Below are 20,385 nucleotides of genomic sequence, written 5' to 3' on the forward strand. Positions count from 1 at the left end.
AAGGAGAAAAGGTCAATTATGTATTTAGGGGCAAGTCCGTTTAGCGCTTTAAAGCAGAAGCAGGCGAATTTAAACTTTATGCGTGCTTCCATCGGTAGCCAATGTAACTGCCGGTAGTAGGGTGATACATGATCGAATTTCTTTAGGCCAAAGATTAATCTGACCGCTGCTTTTTGCATTAGTTGTACACGTTGCATATTTTTTTGGGAAATGGCTAAGTAGGCGATGTTACAGTAGTCAAGTTGACTTAGTACGAGAGATTGGACCAGGGTTTTGAATGCCGACGTATCGAAATAAGCTTTAGTGGATCTGAGTTTCCAGAGCGTGAAGAAACCCTTTCTGATTAAGGAGTCCATCTGGTCTTTCATGGTTAGGCATTGATCTAGATGTACAAGAAACTATCCATAAATTCTCCAAATCAAAATCCCTCCCCCCTGTCTCCCACCCTGGATCTGTATGTTTAAAGGTCAATAAAATAAAATCAGTTGTCATTCCTTACAGAATTTAGTCAATGGCTCCCAAACAACCATAAATTTCCTGTAACGTCCCTGCTGTATGGCCATCAGATGATCCATTTGAAAAGTATGACAAAGAGATTCCCGCCAGAAAGTGTAATTTAACCTATCCCAGTTCTTCCAATTCCTCAAAATAAGTTGTATGGCAACTCCTGTCATTATAAAGCGAAGTTTGTTATTCCGAGAAGATGTTTGGCTTTTAGCATTGTACACCGCCAAGAAGCCTGAATAAGCGGTATAAATTTTTTTTAATAAATTTGAAACTTTGAAGTCCTACAGCAGGGGTGTCAAAGTCCCTCCTCGAGGGCCGCAATCCATTCGGGTTTTCAGGATTTCCGCAATGAAGATGCATGAGATGTATTAACATACGATGAAAGCAGTGCAAGCAAATAGATCTCATGCATATTCATTGGGGAAATCCTGAAACCCCGACTGGATGCGGCCCTCGAGGAGGGATTTTGACACCCCTGTCCTACAGCGTGGGGAGAGATGGCAGGTGTCTGTCTTACCTTGTCAGGGTTATTCTTGCTTAGCATGAGGGGGAAAATTTTTCCTTCCAGGTAGCTGGTCTGGCCCCCCCGGCTGCAGCCGCCGTCTCTACTGCTGCAGCCGTACATGAAGACGTTCTGTTTCCTGCTGTGCCCGTGTAGATCACAATAGAGGAGAATTTCCCACTCTTCCATCACACTGCAAGAAAGCAATGGCAGGGCTCATGATGGCAGGGTTATTTAGGCCTATCACGTTTGCACGTTTGATCCCAAACTGGGCAACGGTCTAAGATGTGCACCCAACTAAGGGCTTGATTCACTAAAGTCAGCGATCGTCACTAACAGGTTTAGCGGCGATCACTGCTAACCGACCCAATTCTCTAAACGGCCCACCGCGTGTTTTTCCCCCTCAATCGTCCATTTTCCAATCCGATCCGGCCATGCAAATTAGTATGACCCCATGCAAAATAGCCAAGCGATTGATTCACTTACATCGCTTGGATATTTAGCATTGGGTTGTACTGATGCTACAATCCGATTGCTGTAGACCAGGGATGCCCACACTTTTTGGGCTTGCGAGCTACTTTTAAATGACCAAGTCAAAATGATCTACCAACAATAAAATTTTAAAAAAACACAACGCACACTGTACGCATAGAATTGTTAATTATCATTCCTATTCCGGGGGTTTTTCAAAGAGGTCAAAGCAGATGACTCTATGCACTGTCACCTCAGTAACAACCATTCAAAAATAGACAAATACCCACCCCCCTCCCTTTTTACTAAACCACAATAGCAGTTTTTAGCGCAGGGAGCTGCGCTGAATGCCCAGCGCTGCTCTTGACGCTCATAGGCTCCCTGCGCTTAAAACCTCTATTGCGGTTTAGTAAAAGGGGATCATATTGTAAAATATAGACAGCAGATATAAATTCAGACACATTTTGATCACTAAATTTAAAATAAAATCATTTTTCCTACCTTGTCTGGTGATTTCATGAGTCTCTGGTTGCACTTTCTTCTTCTGACTGTGCATCCAATCTTTCTTCCCTTCTTTTAGCCTGTATGCTTTCTCTCCTCCTGACCTCATTCCCCCCCTCCCAACGTTTTCTTCTTCTCTCCCTGCCCTCTCTTTCTTTCTCTCTTCATGCCCCCTTTCTTTTTTTCTGTTTCTCTTCTTTCCTTCTGTCTCCCTGCCTGCCCTCTTTCTCCCTCCCTGCCCTCCCCCAAGCCACTGCCACTGCTGCTGCCATTGGATAACAGGCCCCCAAAGCCGCCCGCCGCCGGCCAAGCTCTCCTTGCTTCGGGCCCACCAGCATTCCTCTCCCCGACGTCAATTTTGCCGTCGGAGAGGAAGTTCCGCTGGCCAGAACTTCCTCTCCGTCGGCAGAATTGACGTCGGGGAGAGGAAGGCTGATCGGCCCAAGATCGACCTATTGGGAGAAATGCTGCCGGGTCCTGCCTTTGAGGAAACAGAAAGTAGGCAGGACCTGGCAGCAAGAAGAGCAAATCGCAAGCTTCACTGACCTGTCTCCCGCTTTAGCCGCGAATGGGGCTCTAACATGTGCGTGCCGGCTTCCCTTCTCTCCCCCCCCCCCCCGGACATAACTTCCGGTTTCAGAAGGAAGAGAAGGGAAGCCGGTACAAGCACACGTTAGCCCCCGGAGCATAAATTCTCCAAGCCGGTTTTTTTTTTTTTTTTTAAATGTTGAGCAGCGGAGGCAGCAGCAGAATTCAGGAGCAGGCCAGTCAGGAGGGGAAAAAAGAAAAGGGAAGAAGGGAACCCGCTCTGCGATCGACCGGGGTCGCCTGAGCGAGCGACCTGTCGATCGCGATCGACGTGTTGGGCACCCCTGCTGTAGACGGTCTGCTGGGGTATTTTTTCATTTTTTTTTTTATGGCACAGATATTTTGCGTGTAATACACACACAAAATATCTGTTCCATAAAAATTTTTATAAAATCCCTCACCGCCAGCCCTCCCCAATGACCCCTTGACAAACACGCGCCTCCCCTCCCCAACAAATGCGATGACCCACAAATGGCAGGAGGGATGCCCACTCCCTTTTGCCATGAATAACCAACCCTCCTTCCCTGAAAAAAATACCAGGAGGGATGCCCACTCCCTCATGCCACCAGAGGCCCCCCCTCCCTGCCCCACCCTGCCCCCATGCCCTGTAACTTTTATCTCCCTGGTGCATCAGAACTTCTCAATAGTTTTATCTCTGGAAGAACTGTGTCATCCTGGCACTACTTAAATTTTTTTTTTTTTACTTTCAAAATTGGATTGAGTTTTATGCAAAACAAACATAAATTAAAGAAACAAGAAATAACAAACACCCTAACATCACTACCATGGGATAGTAAAGAGCCTGAAAAGTAGATTCACATCTGGGAAATCCTGGTACCATCCAATGATATCACCCACAGGGTGTCTGATTTATTCGTTTGCCAACAAAGAAAGATTTAACCTTGTAAATAATATGTGGAAACTAAGGCCCCCTTTTACTAAGCTGATTATTACGGTGGCACCAAAGCCCATGCGGCAGCGGCTAGTTAAAAAAAAAAGGGGGGGGGGAGGGGTAAATTTAGGCTTTGTTAAAAAAGGGGGGCTTTGTAAAAAAAAGGAGGGATAAATTTAGGCTTTGTAAATAAAGGCTTTGAAAAAAAAAGAGGGGTTTTGTAAAAAACAACTTTGTAAAAAAAAGGGGGTCTTTGTAGAAAAAGAGCTTTGGAAAAAAAAGGGGAGGGGTAAATTTAGGCTTTGTAAAAAAAAAACAGGGGCTTAGTAAATAAAGGCTTTGTAAAAAAAAGGGAGCTTTCTAAAAAAAAAAAAAAAGGCTTTGTAAAAACAAAGAGGGGAGGCTTTGGAGGGGGGCTTTCTAAAAAAAAGGGGGGGTAAATTTAGGCTTTGTAAAAATTGGGAGGGGTAAATATAGGCTTTGTTAAAAAGGCTTTGTAAAAAAAAGGGAGGGCTTTGTAGAAAAACAGCTTTGCAAAATAAAGGGGAGAGGTAAATTTAAGCTTTGTAAAAAAAAAAAAAAAAAGGGGGGGGGCTTTGTAGAAAAACAGCTTTGTAAAATAAAGGGGAGGGTTAAATTTAGGCTTTGTAAAAAAAAAAAGGGGGGGGCTTTGTAGAAAAACAGCTTTGTAAAATAAAGGGGAGGGGTAAATTTAGGTTTTGTAAAAAAAAAAAAAAAAGGGGGGGGCTTTGTAGAAATACAGCTTTTTTTAAAAAAAGAGGGGTAAATTTAGGCTTTGTAAAAAAAAAAGGGGGGCTTTGTAGAAAAACAGCTTTGTAAAATAAAGGGGAGAGGTAAATTTAGGCTTTGTAAAAAAAAAAAAAAAGGGGGGGGGGCTTTGTAGAAATACAGCTTTGTAAAATAAAGGGGAGAGGTAAATTTAGGCTTTGTAAAAAAAAAAAGGGGGGGCTTTGTAGAAAAACAGCTTTGTAAAATAAAGGGGAGGGGTAAATTTAGGCTTTGTAAAAAAAAAAAAGGGAGGGGCTTTGTAGAAAAACAGCTTTGTAAAATAAAGGGGAGGGGTAAATTTAGGTTTTGGTAAAAAAAAAAAAGGGGGGGCTTTGTAGAAATACAGCTTTGTAAAATAAAAGGAAGGTGTAAATTTAGGCTTTGTAAAAAAAAAAAGGGGGGGGGCTTTGTAGAAAAACAGTTTTGTAAAATAAATGGGAGGGGTAAATTTAGGCTTTATAAAAAAAAAAAAAAAAAAAAGGGGGGGGGCTTTGTAGAAAAAACTTTGTAAAAAAAAGGGGGGGGGGTAAATTTAGGAGCAGAACTGCTGCACAGAACATACAAAAAGAACCAGCACACAAGCCAGAACACTAGGGGGAGCTCAAGAGCCAGTCATTCTCTGCAATTACCTCTACCCTGGTATCATAAGTCGAGCCATGTAACCTGATAGTCTCTCGTGTTTTGTTTAGTGAATATCTGTCATATTTTTTGTTCAACATCAGTGAGTCAAATTTTACAGTGCTTTTAAGGAAAACGAGAGTGTAACTATGAAAACGTGTTTGTAAAGATTTCTCAGAGGATGGATTTTGAAATAGCAAATCTTCTTAAAGTCATTTAACTTGTGCTTCTCAAATTGGTCCTGGACAACTCTCCGGATATCCACAATGAATATGCACGAGAAAGGGCAATCGGCCAGGTTTGGGAAACACCTTGTTGACTGTGCTCAAAGATGAGACCAAGGGTGAAAAGCCTCACGTCGCTGTATTTACACACACTGCAGGAATGAGGTTACCAGATTTTGCATCTGGTAAAGGAGGACAAGGGGCCCCACCCTGTTCCCACCGCGGGCCCGACCTATTCCACCCCCCCGCTCCGGACCCATTCTACCTCCCAGCCCCAAGCAAACCTGGTCTCTTTGGGCCGGATCTGGAATGCATCTGCGCATATGTAGATGCATGGATAACTCAGCCCCGATCTTACCAGCTTTTCAAAACCTGGCCTAAGTGCCGGGTTCTGAAAAACTGTCCAGCTGCCCGGACAGTCCACTGAAAAGAGGACATGTCTGGGTCAGTACCAGCCAGGATATCACATGTTGGGACGATACTTCAGAAAACCAGCACACGGCATCAATAATTTTATGGTAAAAATCCTAAAAAGAAATTTTAAGACACCTACCAGACAGGACTAAACAAAGACCTTGTTGTTCTATCACCTTACAAACCATGAAATTATACTTCTTTGTCACCTTATCACCCATCCGTATCTCTCCGTCTCGGTGACAGGTCAAAAGCGCGCGCCGACAACCCAGCGCAGACAACTGAGCGCAAGGCGGAAGCGCGCCAAAGAAAAACATTATAAAGGACTCCGACGGGGGGTGTTGGTGGGGAACCCCCTACTTTACTTAACAGAGATCACGCCGGCATTGTGAGGGGTTTGGGGGGTTGTAAACCCCCATATTATACTGAAAACTACTTTTTCCCTAAAAAAGAGGGAAAAAGTTAAGTTTCCAGTAAATGAGGGGGTTTTTATTTCCCCAAACCCCCCACAACGCCGGTGCGATCTCTATTAAGTAAAGTGGGGGGGTTCCCCACCAACACCCCCTGTCGGAGCCCCTTAAAATACTGTTTTCTTTGGCGCGCTTCCACCTTGCGCTCAGTTGTCTGCGCTGGGTTGTCGTCGCGCTTTTGTCTATGAACCCTCCGTCTCTCACCCACCCAGCCCTCCCTCTTCCTGAGAGACTGCCATTGGAATGCTTATTTCCTTATTTGTGTTATTGACAAATATCAAAGCATTCCAATGGCAGTCTCTCAGGAAGAGGGAGGGCTGGGTGGGTGAGAGACGGAGGGTTCATAGATAAAAGCGCGCGACGACAACCCAGCGCAGACAACTGAGCGCAAGGTGGAAACGCGCCAAAGAAAAACAGTATTTTTAGGGGCTCCGACAGGGGGTGTTGGTGGGGAACCCCCCACTTAATAGAGATCGCACCGGCGTTGTGGGAGGGTTTGGGGGGTTGTAACCCCCTCATTTACTGGAAACTTAACTTTTTCCCTCTTTTTTAGTGTGTCTGGTTGTGCTATAGAAATAATAACATATAGAAATTTATAACATATTCTCATTCAGAAAAGGAAAAATCTGAGGGTCCCATAACTAAAGCGCGCCGGACACTGGCGCACTGACAACCTGCGTTGACATTTGCACGCGGGACTGATGCACGCTGCCGCTTCTGCCGGTTTCAGGCCTTCAGGTTTGCACTCTGAGGGGAGGTGTTGGGGGAGGATTCCCCCCCCCCCACTACACTTAGATGTCCTGGCTCTCCCTTGTGGGGTGTGAGGGGAACCCCCACTACAATGAAAACTCCTTGAAAACTCCCACAGAAAGGAGTTTTCAGTGTAGTGGGGGACAGTGTAGTGGGGGAGGGTTCGGGAGGGTTCGGGAGGGTTCCCCCCCCCACATCCCCAACAGGAGCGCCAGGACTTCTAAACGCAAACCTGAAGGCCTGAAACCGGCATCACGCATTAGTCTTGCACGAAAATGTCGGGTTTGTCGGCATGCCAATGTCCAGCGCGCTTTTGACGGGTCACCAATCTGAGATACGCTTTAAACATCTGGAACAAATTTTTTCTTCTCTACTGTTCAATCGAAAAGCAGACCTACTTTAGCTCACAAACTGCCCCAAAAAGACATGAACATTAATCATCGACTGGTTATCTCTGCCAATCTCCAAAAGTGATTTGACAACTCTTCTACCCACAGAAGGTCTTTGAAGAAGGCAGCACTTACCGTTTGATCATATTGCGGGTGCAGTAGACGATGGGGAAGGAATCCTTCAGGATGGATTTGTAGTTGCGGTTCAGATCGCGCCCAGTGAGGGAGCAGCGGTAATTCCCCACAATCACGCCGTCCGGGTTCAGCATAGGCACCACCTTGAAAATGAAGGTGTCACGGAGCAGTTGCGCGTCCCGCCTGTTGCTCAGGATAAAGTCCAGGAACCCCTTCATCATCCAGGAGCTGTTGGTCTCTCCGGGGTGGACTCTTGCCGTCAAAATCACAGCCTTCTTGTGCCTCATGACCTGATCAGAAGGGGAAGGATTCGTGATGGTGAGAACATACACCAGGTTTCCCGCCAGTGAGCGACACAAAACGCGCACCTTGCAGAATCTAGAGCGCTTGTGGTTGTTGCTGATATCGGCGAGGTACTCCTGCAGGTTGGAATAGGTGTAGGGGTAACAGTGAGCAAAGTAGCACGTGTCTTTTTGATATGGGAACTCGAAAGTCCAGGAGAGAGAATAATAGCTCTTGCCCTCTGAACCGAGGTTGTTCTTGTAATATTTAATATCCGCCCCTATCCTACGCCAACCGATCCGAGACCTCCTGGCCTCCTCCTCCGAGTAGATCAGAGGGCGCATGCCGAGGTTGTACAAGCTGGCCGATTTGGTGAAGTTGACGATAGTGAAGCGATACGGCATGCGGGCGCGGGTGTTCTGGACCCGGAAGTAGTACCACTGCGTGTGTTTGTCCGTGTAGAGGTCAGTGCGCAAGGTGAGCTGGTAATCAAATTCTCCACTACAACAAAGACAGAAGGAAGACATAATTAGCTGCATGTGGCCTGGATGTTCAAATGTTGTTTTTTTAATTACACCAGAGTGGTTCAGAGTTGTAGTCATTAGTCTAGGCCAGGGGTAGGCAATGAAGGTCCTCGAGAGCCACGACTTGGTCGGGTTTTCAAGATTTCCACAAAGGGTACGCACGAGATTGATTTGCATACAGTGGAAGCAGTCCATGCACATTACCGTAATCTCGTGCATATCTTGCCTACTCCTGGTCTAGATTATGGCAATACTCTATATATAGGATCACAAATAATCAAATCTAATGGGGATCGCTTTATGCCTAATAAGGATCAAGGCGGTTTGCAATGTTTAGATCCCCTACAGATCATGGGGAGCTTACAGGACACTGCAACTATGCAACAGAAACTGACTTACAATTTTTAAACATGAAGCATAGTAGGTGCTAGAAAGAAGAACAAGACCTAATTTATAATTATAGTCGTGGAACATAGTAGCCTCTATAAAAGGTGGCAATTACTTCCTGTAAGACCATAGTACGATATATTGTGTAGTCAATTATTTGGTCTGCCAAGGCTTAGCGAGTAGACCTGAAAATGTGTAATCAATTGTGCAATTTTAGGAGAAAAGAGGTAAATTTCAGGTCCTTATGTAGGGTTTCTAGATTATACGTTTGGAAAATATGGACCCCCCCTAGGCCCGCCCCCCAGGCCCGCCCAGTTGCATCCATCCCTGCCCCATCACGCCCCAGTCCCAATCCCACTCTAGCCCTGCCCCAGCCCCGCCTCCCGCTCTAGTCGGGCAGGAGGGCATCCGCCTGGACACAGTGCTCAAAAGGAAGACAAGTCCCGGGGAAATCCAGACGTCTGGTACCCTATCCTTATGAAAGAGGATCCACCCTGCTGGAAGCCATTGCCGTGGGGACAAACAGAAGCTCATACACTGCCCTGTTTAGGGTTACCAGATTTTCCCGAAGGAAAATCCGGACCCATGGCCATGCCCACCCAGTTTCGCTCACAGCCCTGCCCCCCTTAACCTGTTCATGCGACACGATGATGTCGTGCATGTGATATCACTCTGCTGCATCCGTGCGTTCGCAGATGCCGTCACGATGTCAGAAGCTTCTGTCCGGACCCACGGACATGTCCTCAAAAGGCGGAAATCCTAGCCATGTTTCCATAATATTCTCAACCGCCACCACTAGATTGACCAGGATACCCATTCCAGAAGAGAGACTTTTGGTCAGTCCTGGTTTTAAAATCACATTCTGAAGCAGTGCAGTCTATGGCTGTATCCATTGTATGGTTACCAAACGTCCGGATTTCACCAGACACGTCATCCTTTCCGAGGACATATCCGGTGATCCGGACAGCTTTTCAAAATTTGGCACTTTGTCCCGGTTTTGAAAAGCTTCCTGTGAAAAATCACATCGGGAGGGGGGGCATGCATGCATGTGCGGACACCGTCTAGGGGCGGGGCTGGGGTGCGGAAGGGCAGTGACGCAGGCAGAGCTGGGCGGGCCTGGGGGGGCGTGGCCCTGGCTCCAGATTTTCCTTCGGGGAAAATATGGTAACCCTAAACCATTGAAATCGGTGCTGCAGGTCCCATAATGCACCAGGATGAGACTGACAGAAACCCAGGACTGGCCAAAAAGTCTCCCTTCTGGAATGGGTAACCTGGTCACCCTGCCACCAACTGAATTTATTGCTATGTGTTCTAGAAAAGTCAAGAACTGCCCGGCTGGCACAGAGTGGCACTCCTCCATGCAAATATAAATTCTAATGTGGGTATTGGATTTCTGAAGTGGGCTACAGCAGTTCTGAACACGAAAAACGGTGAGTCACGCAAGTATATAATTTCTACACTTAACCACAGTCACTCAAGTTTCTACAGAGATTTAAGAGCCATAGAGATGTCTGATTAGTTTCTTACGTATTTGCATTTTGTACAAGAAAAAGTACTTCATCTTTCCTTAAGGCTCTACCCTGCTTGTATAGAAATCTCTTTGCATCTCTTCAAACCGTTGAAGTCACGCCGACGCCCTGCGTGGGCTCCCAATTTCCGTGACATGGAATTTGGGCTGTGTTTTGTCACTTCTGAGTCTTAAGCCGGCTGAAGGACCCCCTGGGGGTGGGGGTCACTCTTTTCATGGCATGATCCAAATTGCAGTAAACCCTGCTCTCCAAAATGAGATATGAAAAGACCAATATCTCCAACTGAGCTGTACCAAAAAAAGATCTAACCTTTGATTCAGTAGTAAATTTCCTTACGGTGCCAATTCAACGATGCTTTTAATTTAATTACATAACATCTCATTGTATTTCTATCCCGCGTAACCATAAGTTCAATGTGGTTTACAAAAATTACATAATCGACAAAAAAGGGCCATAGATAACAACTCAGACAAGTACTTAGGGAAAAGATAAGACTTCCAATTCCAATGTTGATCTTAATATTGCTTTTAATTTTGGAGGAAAAACCAAAGGATCACTGAAAAATATGTAATCACAAAGGATAATGGAGATATTTGACCAATAATAGTAAACGATTTTAGACAGGAATTCAGTTATCTACAATACCTGTCTATATGGCCTTTTTTCCCTCCAGAATTAAAAGCAAAATTACTATCAGCATTGGAATTGGAATTAATTTAAATTAACAGCATCGTTAAAATTTTCACTTTAAGGAAGCTTACTATTGAACCAAAGATTAGACCTTTTTGGCACAAGCCAAATGACTCCAGATGGGGGACATCGCCAATGGCTTAATGCGGCAATTCTAAAACCGGGGGGTTTCCACTAAGACACCGGGGGACGCAAAGTGAAAAGTTGTCGATAACAGGATCTAATCTAATCTAATCTAAGCCTTAAGTTTATATACCGCATCATCTCCATGAGAATGGAGCTCGACACGGTTTACAAGAACTTAAAATAGTGGGTAGAGAAGAAGAAAAAGGATGACATGAACTTATGTGTAGAAGGGGGGAGAGAAAGGGGGGAAGGATAGAGCTACAATTTGCTGAAAAGCCAGGTTTCCAGTTGTTTGCGGAATAACTGAAGGGAGCTCAGGTTCCGCAACGGGGTGGTGAGGTCGTTCCAAAGACCTGTGATTTTGAAGAGAAGGGATTTTCCCAGTTTGCCTGAATAGTGGATGCCGCGTGGAGAGGGGAAGGCTAGTTTAAGCCTTTGGGCAGTTCTGGAGGAGTCGGGACTGGAGGAGTTGAAAGACAGCGGGATAAGAGGAGGCAGGATTCCGTGAATGATCTTGAAAGCCAGGCAGGAACATTTGAAATGGATTCTGGAGATTATTGGGAGCCAGTGAAGTTTGGCAAGGAGTGGGGAGGCATGGTCAGACTTGCGTTTTGAGAAGATCAGTTTGGCTGCAGTATTCTGGATTAGCTGGAGTCTTAGAATACTTTTTTTTGATAGATTTAAGTAGATGGCGTTGCAGTAATCTAGTTTGGAGAGGATGATGGAGTGGACAAGGATGGCAAAGTGTTGTTGGCTGAAGTAGGATCTAGCTTTCCTCAGCATGTGAAGGCTGAAAAAGCATGATTTTGCCAAGGAGTTGAAGTGGTCATTGAGGGAGAGAGAGGAATCGATAGTGATACCAAGGATCTGGGTCCTCAAATTCCATTCTAGGGCTCTTGTGTAACCATTACATGTATGCATCTGTTGTTATACTAGTTGCTCTAGAAATCATGGCTATTTCAGAAATATATTTTATAAATGTTTGTAGCTTGGTTGATAGCTCAGATTTGTAAACCATCCCAAGCTTTATAGGTTGAGACTGTATGTAACATCTGTATTATAAATGTGCAGGGACACGTGTATGTGGGTACTGCCCGTTTTCCATCCACTTGAATGCTGTACCACTGATGTGGTCCCTTATAGAAGAGCCCTTAGGCACCCTCCTAGCACTCAGCTGCTTAAGTGGTATTCTGTAAATTTACGCAGCTGGCTTTAAGAAAGGTTCGGAAAAGTTCCTGGAGGAAAAGTCCATAGTCTGCTATTGAGACAGACATGGGGGAAACCACTGCTTGCCCTGGATTGGTAGCATGGAATGTTGCTACTTCTTGTGATTCTAGAATCTTGTTACTGTTGGGATTCCGCAATCTTGCTATTCCTTGGGTTCCTGTATGGAATGTTGCTACTTCTTGTGATTCTAGAATCTTGTTACTGTTGGGATTCCGCAATCTTGCTATTCCTTGGGTTCCTGTATGGAATGTTGCTACTTCTTGTGATTCTAGAATCTTGTTATTCTTTGAGATTCCGGAATCTTGCTATTCCTTGGGTTCCTGTATGGAATGTTGCTGCTATTTGAGATTTTTCCCAGGTACTAGTGACCTGGATTGGCCACTGTAAGAACGGGCTACAGTGCTAGATGAACCATTGGTCTGACCCAGTAAGACAATTCTTATGTTCTTATGTATGGGGTGACCAGTTATAGAATTGCCTGTTAACAAACTCAGCAGGAGTCTAGAACAGGGGGTCCTCCAATCCAGTCCTTGAGGTCCACATTCTGGGCTGGGTTCTGCACCAAGAGGTAAAAGTGGGATGGGACAATGGACCTTCCAATCCAATACCAAGGATCAGGCCACAGACTAACAGATAATGTTCAAACTGTGTATTCCAATCCAAATGTGGGTCTAGATTGTTCACATTTGGATTGGAATACACAGTTTGAACATTATCTGTTGGTCTGTGGTCTGATCCTTGGTATTGGATTGGAAGGTCTATTGTCCCATCCCACTTTTATCTCTTGGTCTTTGCTTTCGTGGGTCTGTTGCTTGTCTAGACTCCTTGTGGCCCTCTAGGTTCTGGACCTCCAGGACTGGATTTGGGGACTCCTGATCTAGAAAAAACAAAGAATTCTCATGGTACATGCCAAGCACAAAGCCACGGTGACGGTACTCTTCCAGTGGCTAAAGCTGCAATGTCTCTTTAGCCAGAAAGTCAAAGAGATGTGGATAATAGCCCCTTCCACAGCTTTGACTCAAAGGACAGGCATGAAGATGAGTCAAGAACTGACACTGGGCGGTTGGAAGGGGAGTCCGGTGTTGCCACAAACCCCTCCTCAAGAGCCACCAATCAAGGCCTCTAGCTAAGTACGGAGAGCAATCTCTGTAGGCTGTGATATCTTTGATTGGACAAACAGGGACGCTGCGGTAGTTAACAGAAATGAGTTCAAAACCTACACCTGCACCACCTTTTGGAGGTTGCCGCTCTCAAAGCGTGACTCGAAAATCAGGGTGTTGTCCATCTCTTCCAGAAGCTCACAGGCTACTCGCTTGGGACAGTTGGGATTTCCCCCTACCCGAGAAAAGGTAAAACAAGCATCCTTATCTCCTGGGGACAGATAAAAGAAAGAACAACCATTAACAATAAGAAAACAATACCTAGGATTTATCTTTAATTCCCCGCCCTTACTGTGCACATATTTAATTATCTTGCCCTTGTCCTGACTTAATTACAGCCCAAATTAGCAGTAGTACCATTCCATCAAATCTACGAGAAAGAATTTGGGGAACTGCATGGAGCACAGTTGCAGTCTTACAAGGCACTCGTAATAGTCTGAAAATCTAGGTGAGAGACAGGAGGAGGTGGGGGGGGGGGGGGGGTTGGACTCCACCTAGGGTTGCCTGACGTCCGGATTTCCCCAAACATGTCCTCCTTTTGAGGACATGTCCGAGGATCCGGACAGCTTTTCAAAACCCGGCACTTTGTCTGGAGGTGGAGACATGGGTCCGGATTTTCGATTTGGAAAATCTGGTAACCCTAACTCCACCTGGAAATTGTATGTCCATCTATCCAAGGGGACAAGTCACTGCTGGTCAGATAGGACGAACTCGTTTGGTCTTCTTCTGTCATCATTTACTAAGTTACTGCATAATTGTTTTATTTATCTCATCGTTTCCGCTCAGGATTCCAAGCCAAACGGTATTAGGGTTACCAGATTTTACTCTAGTAAAATCCAGATTGCTAGACCCGCCCCCAGTTCCACCCATCCCCGCCCCATTATGCCCCAGTCCTGTCCTCCAATTCTGCCCCAGCCCTGCCCCCCCGATGCCTGTTCTCGTCAGGCCATGCATGTGTGGATGCCCACCTGCCCAACATGATTTTGAGGCAGCTTTTCAAAGTAGTTGTGGAAGTCTTGGCCCATAAGGCTTTGGACTATGCTAAGAGTAAAGACTTCCGCAATTACTTAATGACTACGCACTTTTGGGGACCAGTAGCCAACTGGGGACTCCCTATTGCTGCTATCAATGACATGAGCAAATCACCAGAGATCATTAGTGATTGAATGCCATTTGCACATTTGGATTGATTGTTTAGCTTTTCCACATATTTTCAACCCAAGGCCTAGCAGGGACCCCTGAGGAAGACAGCTTTGTCGAAACACGGACCGTGTTGGGTCCTGGAGGTTTCTATGTGGATTGCCAAGTTTTTTTCAATAAAGTCCCTATCAGGAAGGAACATCACCTTTCCACAGTGTTAGTTTTGTTTCTCATGGACTTCTTCTCTGTGGATTCCACAGGGTCAATTTTTTTGCTCATGGTTTGGTTTTAGACATCTCCCTTGCCTCTTTTTGTGTATACACAGAATGTACGACTCAGGGATGCCAGTCTCATTAGCAAGACACCTAACACAATACTCATCATGTAGGACTTTACATACTACTGGTGGTACTATCCAAAAAAAAAATAAAAATTAAAGGCCTTCCTTTTTGAGCAATGCCTTTAGTATCTGTTAAAGACAGGAACAGCTGGTTCTCGAAGGAGCAGCCAATAGAATTCCTAAGAAACGTAATACATCTTAGAATTTTATTTTTCTGTCTTTATTTTTGCATTAGTGTATATTATGTATATTTTATCTATTGAATGAGAGGAAATTTTTTTTGTATGTGCTGTTTTTATGACTTTGCAGTGTTCGTTTGTTCACTAAATTTTATTGTGTATGTTGAACTGCACCTCGCACAGAATTGTTGGAAGTTGCGAGTAACAGATTTTTAAATAAATTAAGATTATTTTATGTTATAATATTATATTGTATAACACTGTGGAATATCAAGTGGAATAAACTAAACTATTACCCAGTTATGGCTGAATCAGCTGAGGCGCACAGAGATAACATGATCTACTCAAAGTACCAGGAGAGTTAGTGGTAGCGCAGGATTTAGACTAAAGGCAAAGGGGAGGGGGAGGGGTCATGGTTTATGGCCCCTGATATAGGCTTTTCTAGTGTACAGTCCGTTTCCTTTTCTTCTGGAGGACTACCCCATTTTTTTCTTCTCCAAATCACCTGTCCTAGATGGCATCCCAGACAATTTCAGATCCTGTCTAGATAAGAGCTGGATTTGAATCCCCTTCCAAGGCTGCATTCTTCAGTGTTGATTATCCCTATATGACATTCATCCTCCCTCTCTCAGTGATGCATTCCTACCTTCCCAGGTCCAATAAATGGAATGCCGGGCAATTTCCCTTCAGCTACATATGCTAAATTACTCCACCTTACCTTCATTCACTAGATATACAATTCTGCCCTCTGAATGAACTGCTTCCTGTTCCATGCCTGTTGATTTGTATAACGACTCAGGGACAGGGGAATGCCATTCTGTGGAAAGAACATCAGAAGAACATAAGAAGAGCCGTTCCAAGTCAGACCAAGGTCTGTCGAGCTCAGCATCTTGGTGCATTATATTATGTTATGTTCAGTCATATCCCGCTGAAGCCTCACAAATCAGAGTTCAAGTTTTATTCAAATTTGATTAAAACGCTTTTATAATAAATTCAAAGCGATGTACATTTAAAAAAAAAATAAAATAAATACCACATGAAAACATACTAGTAGAGCCCACAAAGTAGAGCACATTTCTCACACCTTATTTCAAGGGATAAGCCGCTGCTTTCTCAAGTCTATCTGTATAATAAATTTAGGGACTTTTCTCCAGGAAATGGCCAAACCTTTTATGAATCTCACGTTGTTAGTCACTTAAAAGGCATCCCAAATTGAATTATAAACTCACTCTTGGGTCATAATAATAGTCATTAGACCTTTCATTCTACAGATATACCGTAAGTATACTTGTGGTGGCCGTCACACTGGCCTAATCCCAGGCTGCTTACATGGCTCCGCCTCTCTTGGCCTATCTCTCACACAAGCACAAACAAGTTTGGTTGACCTTCCTAAAACCTATTTTTCACACATAGACAGGAGAAAGCTCACACGTACAGAAGCATAGAAAAAGGTCAAATATACAAAAATCAAAATACTGCTTAACTTTTGGGAGAAACTTTTCCCTCTGCTCAAGGATAGAAGTTCCACAGCGTTCCATAAAGCCCTACAGCCAGTCCTACTGGATGATAAAATTACTGGAATAAATATTTGGAGGACTCCTGGTTCTAGTCTTCTATTGCCCAGATAACCTGAATCAAGCACGAACGGAGTATATGCCAAAGAGAAACCAAGTACAAAGGAAAGCAACACAGAACCCAGTACGATACCATGATGAAAACTGGCCCAGGACATAGCACTATCCTCATGGGAAAGGACCAAGTAGCAGACTAGTTTAGCTGTGCAAATTGTACAGACTGAAAAGAGAACTCTGCTCAGTAACAGATCTCTTTAGTGTACATTTCAGCAGGTTACAAAACGTGGAAGATCCAAACGTCATTACTACTTAAGGTTAAAAACATCTGATAACATCTCTTACGCTAGTCTTTTTTTTGTTATGTGACAATAAAATGTTGGATAATGTGCCACACTTTCACAAGATATATATATATTGATGTCACAAATAAGTGTAGGCAGTGCTGCTTTAGTTTAAGGGAATGTATATTTCAAAAAACGGATGAAAAAGCCTCAGACAAATGCTCTCCCTGCTTTACAATATAATGTTGGCCCATCCGGTGCTGCAGGCAAGAGTCATTTGACAAGACTGTAGCCTTGTCATGCCTTATTGCCCGTCATGTTCCTGACACCCAAATGTGCTGAGAAAAAGCACCTCTGGTTGAACAGGAGTCCTCTACGACTTCAAACAGGTTGTTGGCAAAACTGCTTCAACATCCACTCATGTCAGACAAGGTGCAGATCGAAGTGTTCGGGAGCTGGAAGCTCTTCTTCGTGGAACAGCAGCTGCACATTTTATAACATTTATTGAGAGCTTCAATACCGCTTTTAATGACTGGGGAGTCACTTCAGAGCAGTTTGCATTAGCTTCAGTAAATGCGTGAGCTTCTGTAAAGGTGTTACAATATAGTTATTAATACCGGCGTCCGGATTTACCTGGACATGTCCTCTTTTTAGAGGGCATGTCCAGGCGGCTTTTCAAAATCTGGCACTTTGTCCTAGTTTTGAAAAGCAGATCGCGTCGGGAGGAGGCATACGTGGATGCAACGAGGTGACATCACGTGCGCGTGATGTCATCGCGTCGTATCCGCCCATGCATGGGTGCCCAACTGACCGACGAGAACAGGCTGGGCTAGGGGGCGAGGCCAGGATGTGGGCTTAATGGGGTGGGGAGGGGTGAAACTGGGGGCGTATCTATGGCACCAGATTTTATTTAAGTAAAATCTGGTGACCCTAGCCATAATCGTTCATCCTACTTATGTTACTGGCACATCGATCATCCTACTCATGCATATTTTTATACCAAATCAATCGTCCTGCATTTATTCTCATATAATGCTAGATTTACTATTGCAGCTGTCTTCCGCTAATACTGAAAATAATATCCCCGATTATCCTTTAGCCAACAGATGTCACTTCCTTGCTTCAGGCTCAGCAAGCGATGGATCAGCATCTCTTTCAACCGTGACTGGCCTGTCACCCGAAGGAGTGGAAGACAAACCACAGTCCCATTACTTACAGCGATCTCCTGGTTCTGTTTCATAAAATATTCTGTGATATACGTAGCCAAAAGTCCCTGGGAGAAAAATGCTGTCTTTCGTTAAAGTATCCCTTCCAATCTTTTTTGTCTTTAAATAAATGTAAAATACCAAGGCTGAGCTCCTTAAGCTTCTCTACTGCCGTTTAAAGATTTATCACTTAATTATGAGAGCTGGTAATGGCTCCCCATCAGTGATCTGTCTTTAAACTGCTGGACGTGAGACACTTGCAAACAGGTGGTTCTGATAGACTTCAGGATACAGCCTAGAGACTAAGACCAATACTGCCGACTGCGCCTTTGATGCCCCGTAGTTGGGCTCACCTCTAGGCACCAGGTTATAGAATTGCCTCATAAATATCTATCGTTGGCCAAAGTCAGGGACAGATCTTAATTCTGTGGCTCTGACGTATAGTATTGTCTACAGCAGTGACGTAGTAAGGGTAGGAGGCGTCCCCCTCCCCCGCACCCTTTTCTCTGCTCCTTCCCGCCCCCCCATTCCACACTTTCGCTCTCCCATTGGATTTCCCTCTGACATCACTTCCTGGCCTGTGACCCAGAAGTGATTCAGAGGGGAACCAGGCTGACGCGAGGAGCATGCTTGCAGAAGCCACTTACGCTGGCGCAGATTAAGAGGTATGGAGGGAGGGATGGCCCGAGGGTGGTGTGGTCTGGTAGGGTGAGGTGGAGAGGTGCCAGCACCCCCACTGACCAGGTGCCTGTGGCGGTCCGCACCTCCCCCCCCCCTGCATTCCCCTTACTCTGCCATCGGTCTACAGGTAAGATTCACGCAGTATCCAGGCCATCGTGAGGAAGAGCCACCTGTCCCATGGACCACATATCCACCCACGTTATTTCTCTGCACGCACTCAGACATGTTTTCTCTAAGACATCTTTATGCTCTCAGGAAAAAGATTAAAATGCCCAGATGGAACTGTGGAATGTCAGTCAAGCCCTTAGAGGAAAAAGTTTTAGATAGGTTCAAAGGAAAACTGAAAAATTTCCAAAACCTTCCTAACCTCCAGATTGTTCCATATCCTTGTTCTTTACGCTCTCTTAACTGACCTGTTCTTTTTACCATCTGAGGGGGTCATTTACGAAGGCACGCTAGCCGATTTAGAGCCTGCCAAATGATAATGCGTCCATAGAATATAATGGGTCTATGTTCGTTTAATTTCATGAAGGAGGACACGGGACTACTCGAAAAGGTCCAGAGAAGAGCGACTAAAATGGTTAAGGGGCTGGAGGAGTTGCCATACAGCGAGAGACTAGAGAAACTGGGCCTCTTCTCCCTTGAGCAGAGGAGATTGAGAGGGGAAATGATCGAAACATTCAAGGTACTGAAGGGGATAGACTTAGTAGATAAGTACAGGTTGTTCACCTTTTCCAAGGTGGAGAGAACGAGAGGGCACTCTCTAAAGTTAAAAGGGGATAGATTCCGTACAAACGTAAGGCAGTTCTTCTTCACCCAGAGAGTGGTGGAAAATTGGAACGCTCTTCCGGAGGCTGTTGTAGAGGAAAACACCCTCCAGGGACTCAAGACAAAGTAGATAAAGACAGATTGTTCACCCTCTCTGAGGTAGGAAGAACGAGAGGGCACTCTCTAAAGTTGAAAGGGGATAGATTCCGTACAAACGTAGGGAAGTTCTTCTGCGCCCGGAGAGTGGTGGAAAAGTGGAACGCTCTTCCGGAGGCTGTTATAGGGGAAAACACCCTCCAGGGATTCAAGACAAAGTTAGACAAGTTCCTGCTAAACCAGAACGTACGCAGGTAGGGCTAGTCTCAGTTAGGGCACTGGTCTTTGACCAAAGGGCCGCCATGTGAGCGGACTGCTGGGCACGATGGACCACTGGTCTGACCCAGCAGCGGCAATTTTTATGTACATGTAGTCTCCCCTTTATTTTAAATTGTTGTACATCGCTTAGAAGTATGATAAGCGATTAGAAACATAGAAACATAGAAAGATGACGGCAGAAAAGGGCTATAGCCCATCAAGTCTGCCCACTCCACTGTCCCACCCCATTAAGTCAGAGTGCTGCTCGACCCACGTAGAGATCCCACGTGGATGTCCCATTTATTCTTAAAGTCGAGCACGCTAGTGGCCTTGATCACCTGCACCGGTAAATCAAATATTAAATACAATGTGAAAACTTGAAACCGTATCTGTCCCTGGCTTTGGCCAACGATAGATATTTATGGGGCAATTCTATAAACTGGTGCCTAGAGGTGAGCCCAACTAGGAGGCTTCAAAGGCGCAACGACTTGGCAGTTATGGGCAGTCGGCACTATTGTATATGGTAATGGTTAAGTGCTATATCAAAAAACTGAAAAGGGAAGGAGGACATGCACATGGGTGGAGGATGGAAGGTGTGTGGTTGTGTATCCCAGTTATGCTTCTAGGGCCTGATTCTATATACGGTGCCGTTCTGTACGGTTGTCAATCAACCGCTAGGCGTCCTTTA

The 20,385-nt window shown here is 45.0% G+C and overlaps 1 protein-coding gene across 2 annotated transcripts in view; it reads right to left on the bottom strand.

Annotated features, from left to right (window-relative positions):
- The window catches only part of AGBL3 (ATP/GTP binding protein like 3), a 144,597-nt gene that overhangs the window by 72,148 nt on the left and 52,064 nt on the right, over window positions 1-20,385 (bottom strand). For both annotated transcript variants that reach the window (XM_033952429.1, XM_033952430.1), the window contains 4 exons: window positions 15,553-15,651; window positions 13,236-13,386; window positions 7,251-8,033; window positions 1,025-1,202 (listed from right to left, as the gene is read on the bottom strand). In XM_033952429.1, the coding sequence (XP_033808320.1) occupies window positions 1,025-1,202; window positions 7,251-8,033; window positions 13,236-13,386; window positions 15,553-15,651 (1,211 nt within the window). The remainder of the gene's footprint in view (window positions 1-1,024; window positions 1,203-7,250; window positions 8,034-13,235; window positions 13,387-15,552; window positions 15,652-20,385) is intronic.

The sequence above is a fragment of the Geotrypetes seraphini genome, chromosome 7, assembly GCF_902459505.1.
Source record: "Geotrypetes seraphini chromosome 7, aGeoSer1.1, whole genome shotgun sequence".
Taxonomy (NCBI): Eukaryota; Metazoa; Chordata; class Amphibia; order Gymnophiona; family Dermophiidae; genus Geotrypetes; species Geotrypetes seraphini.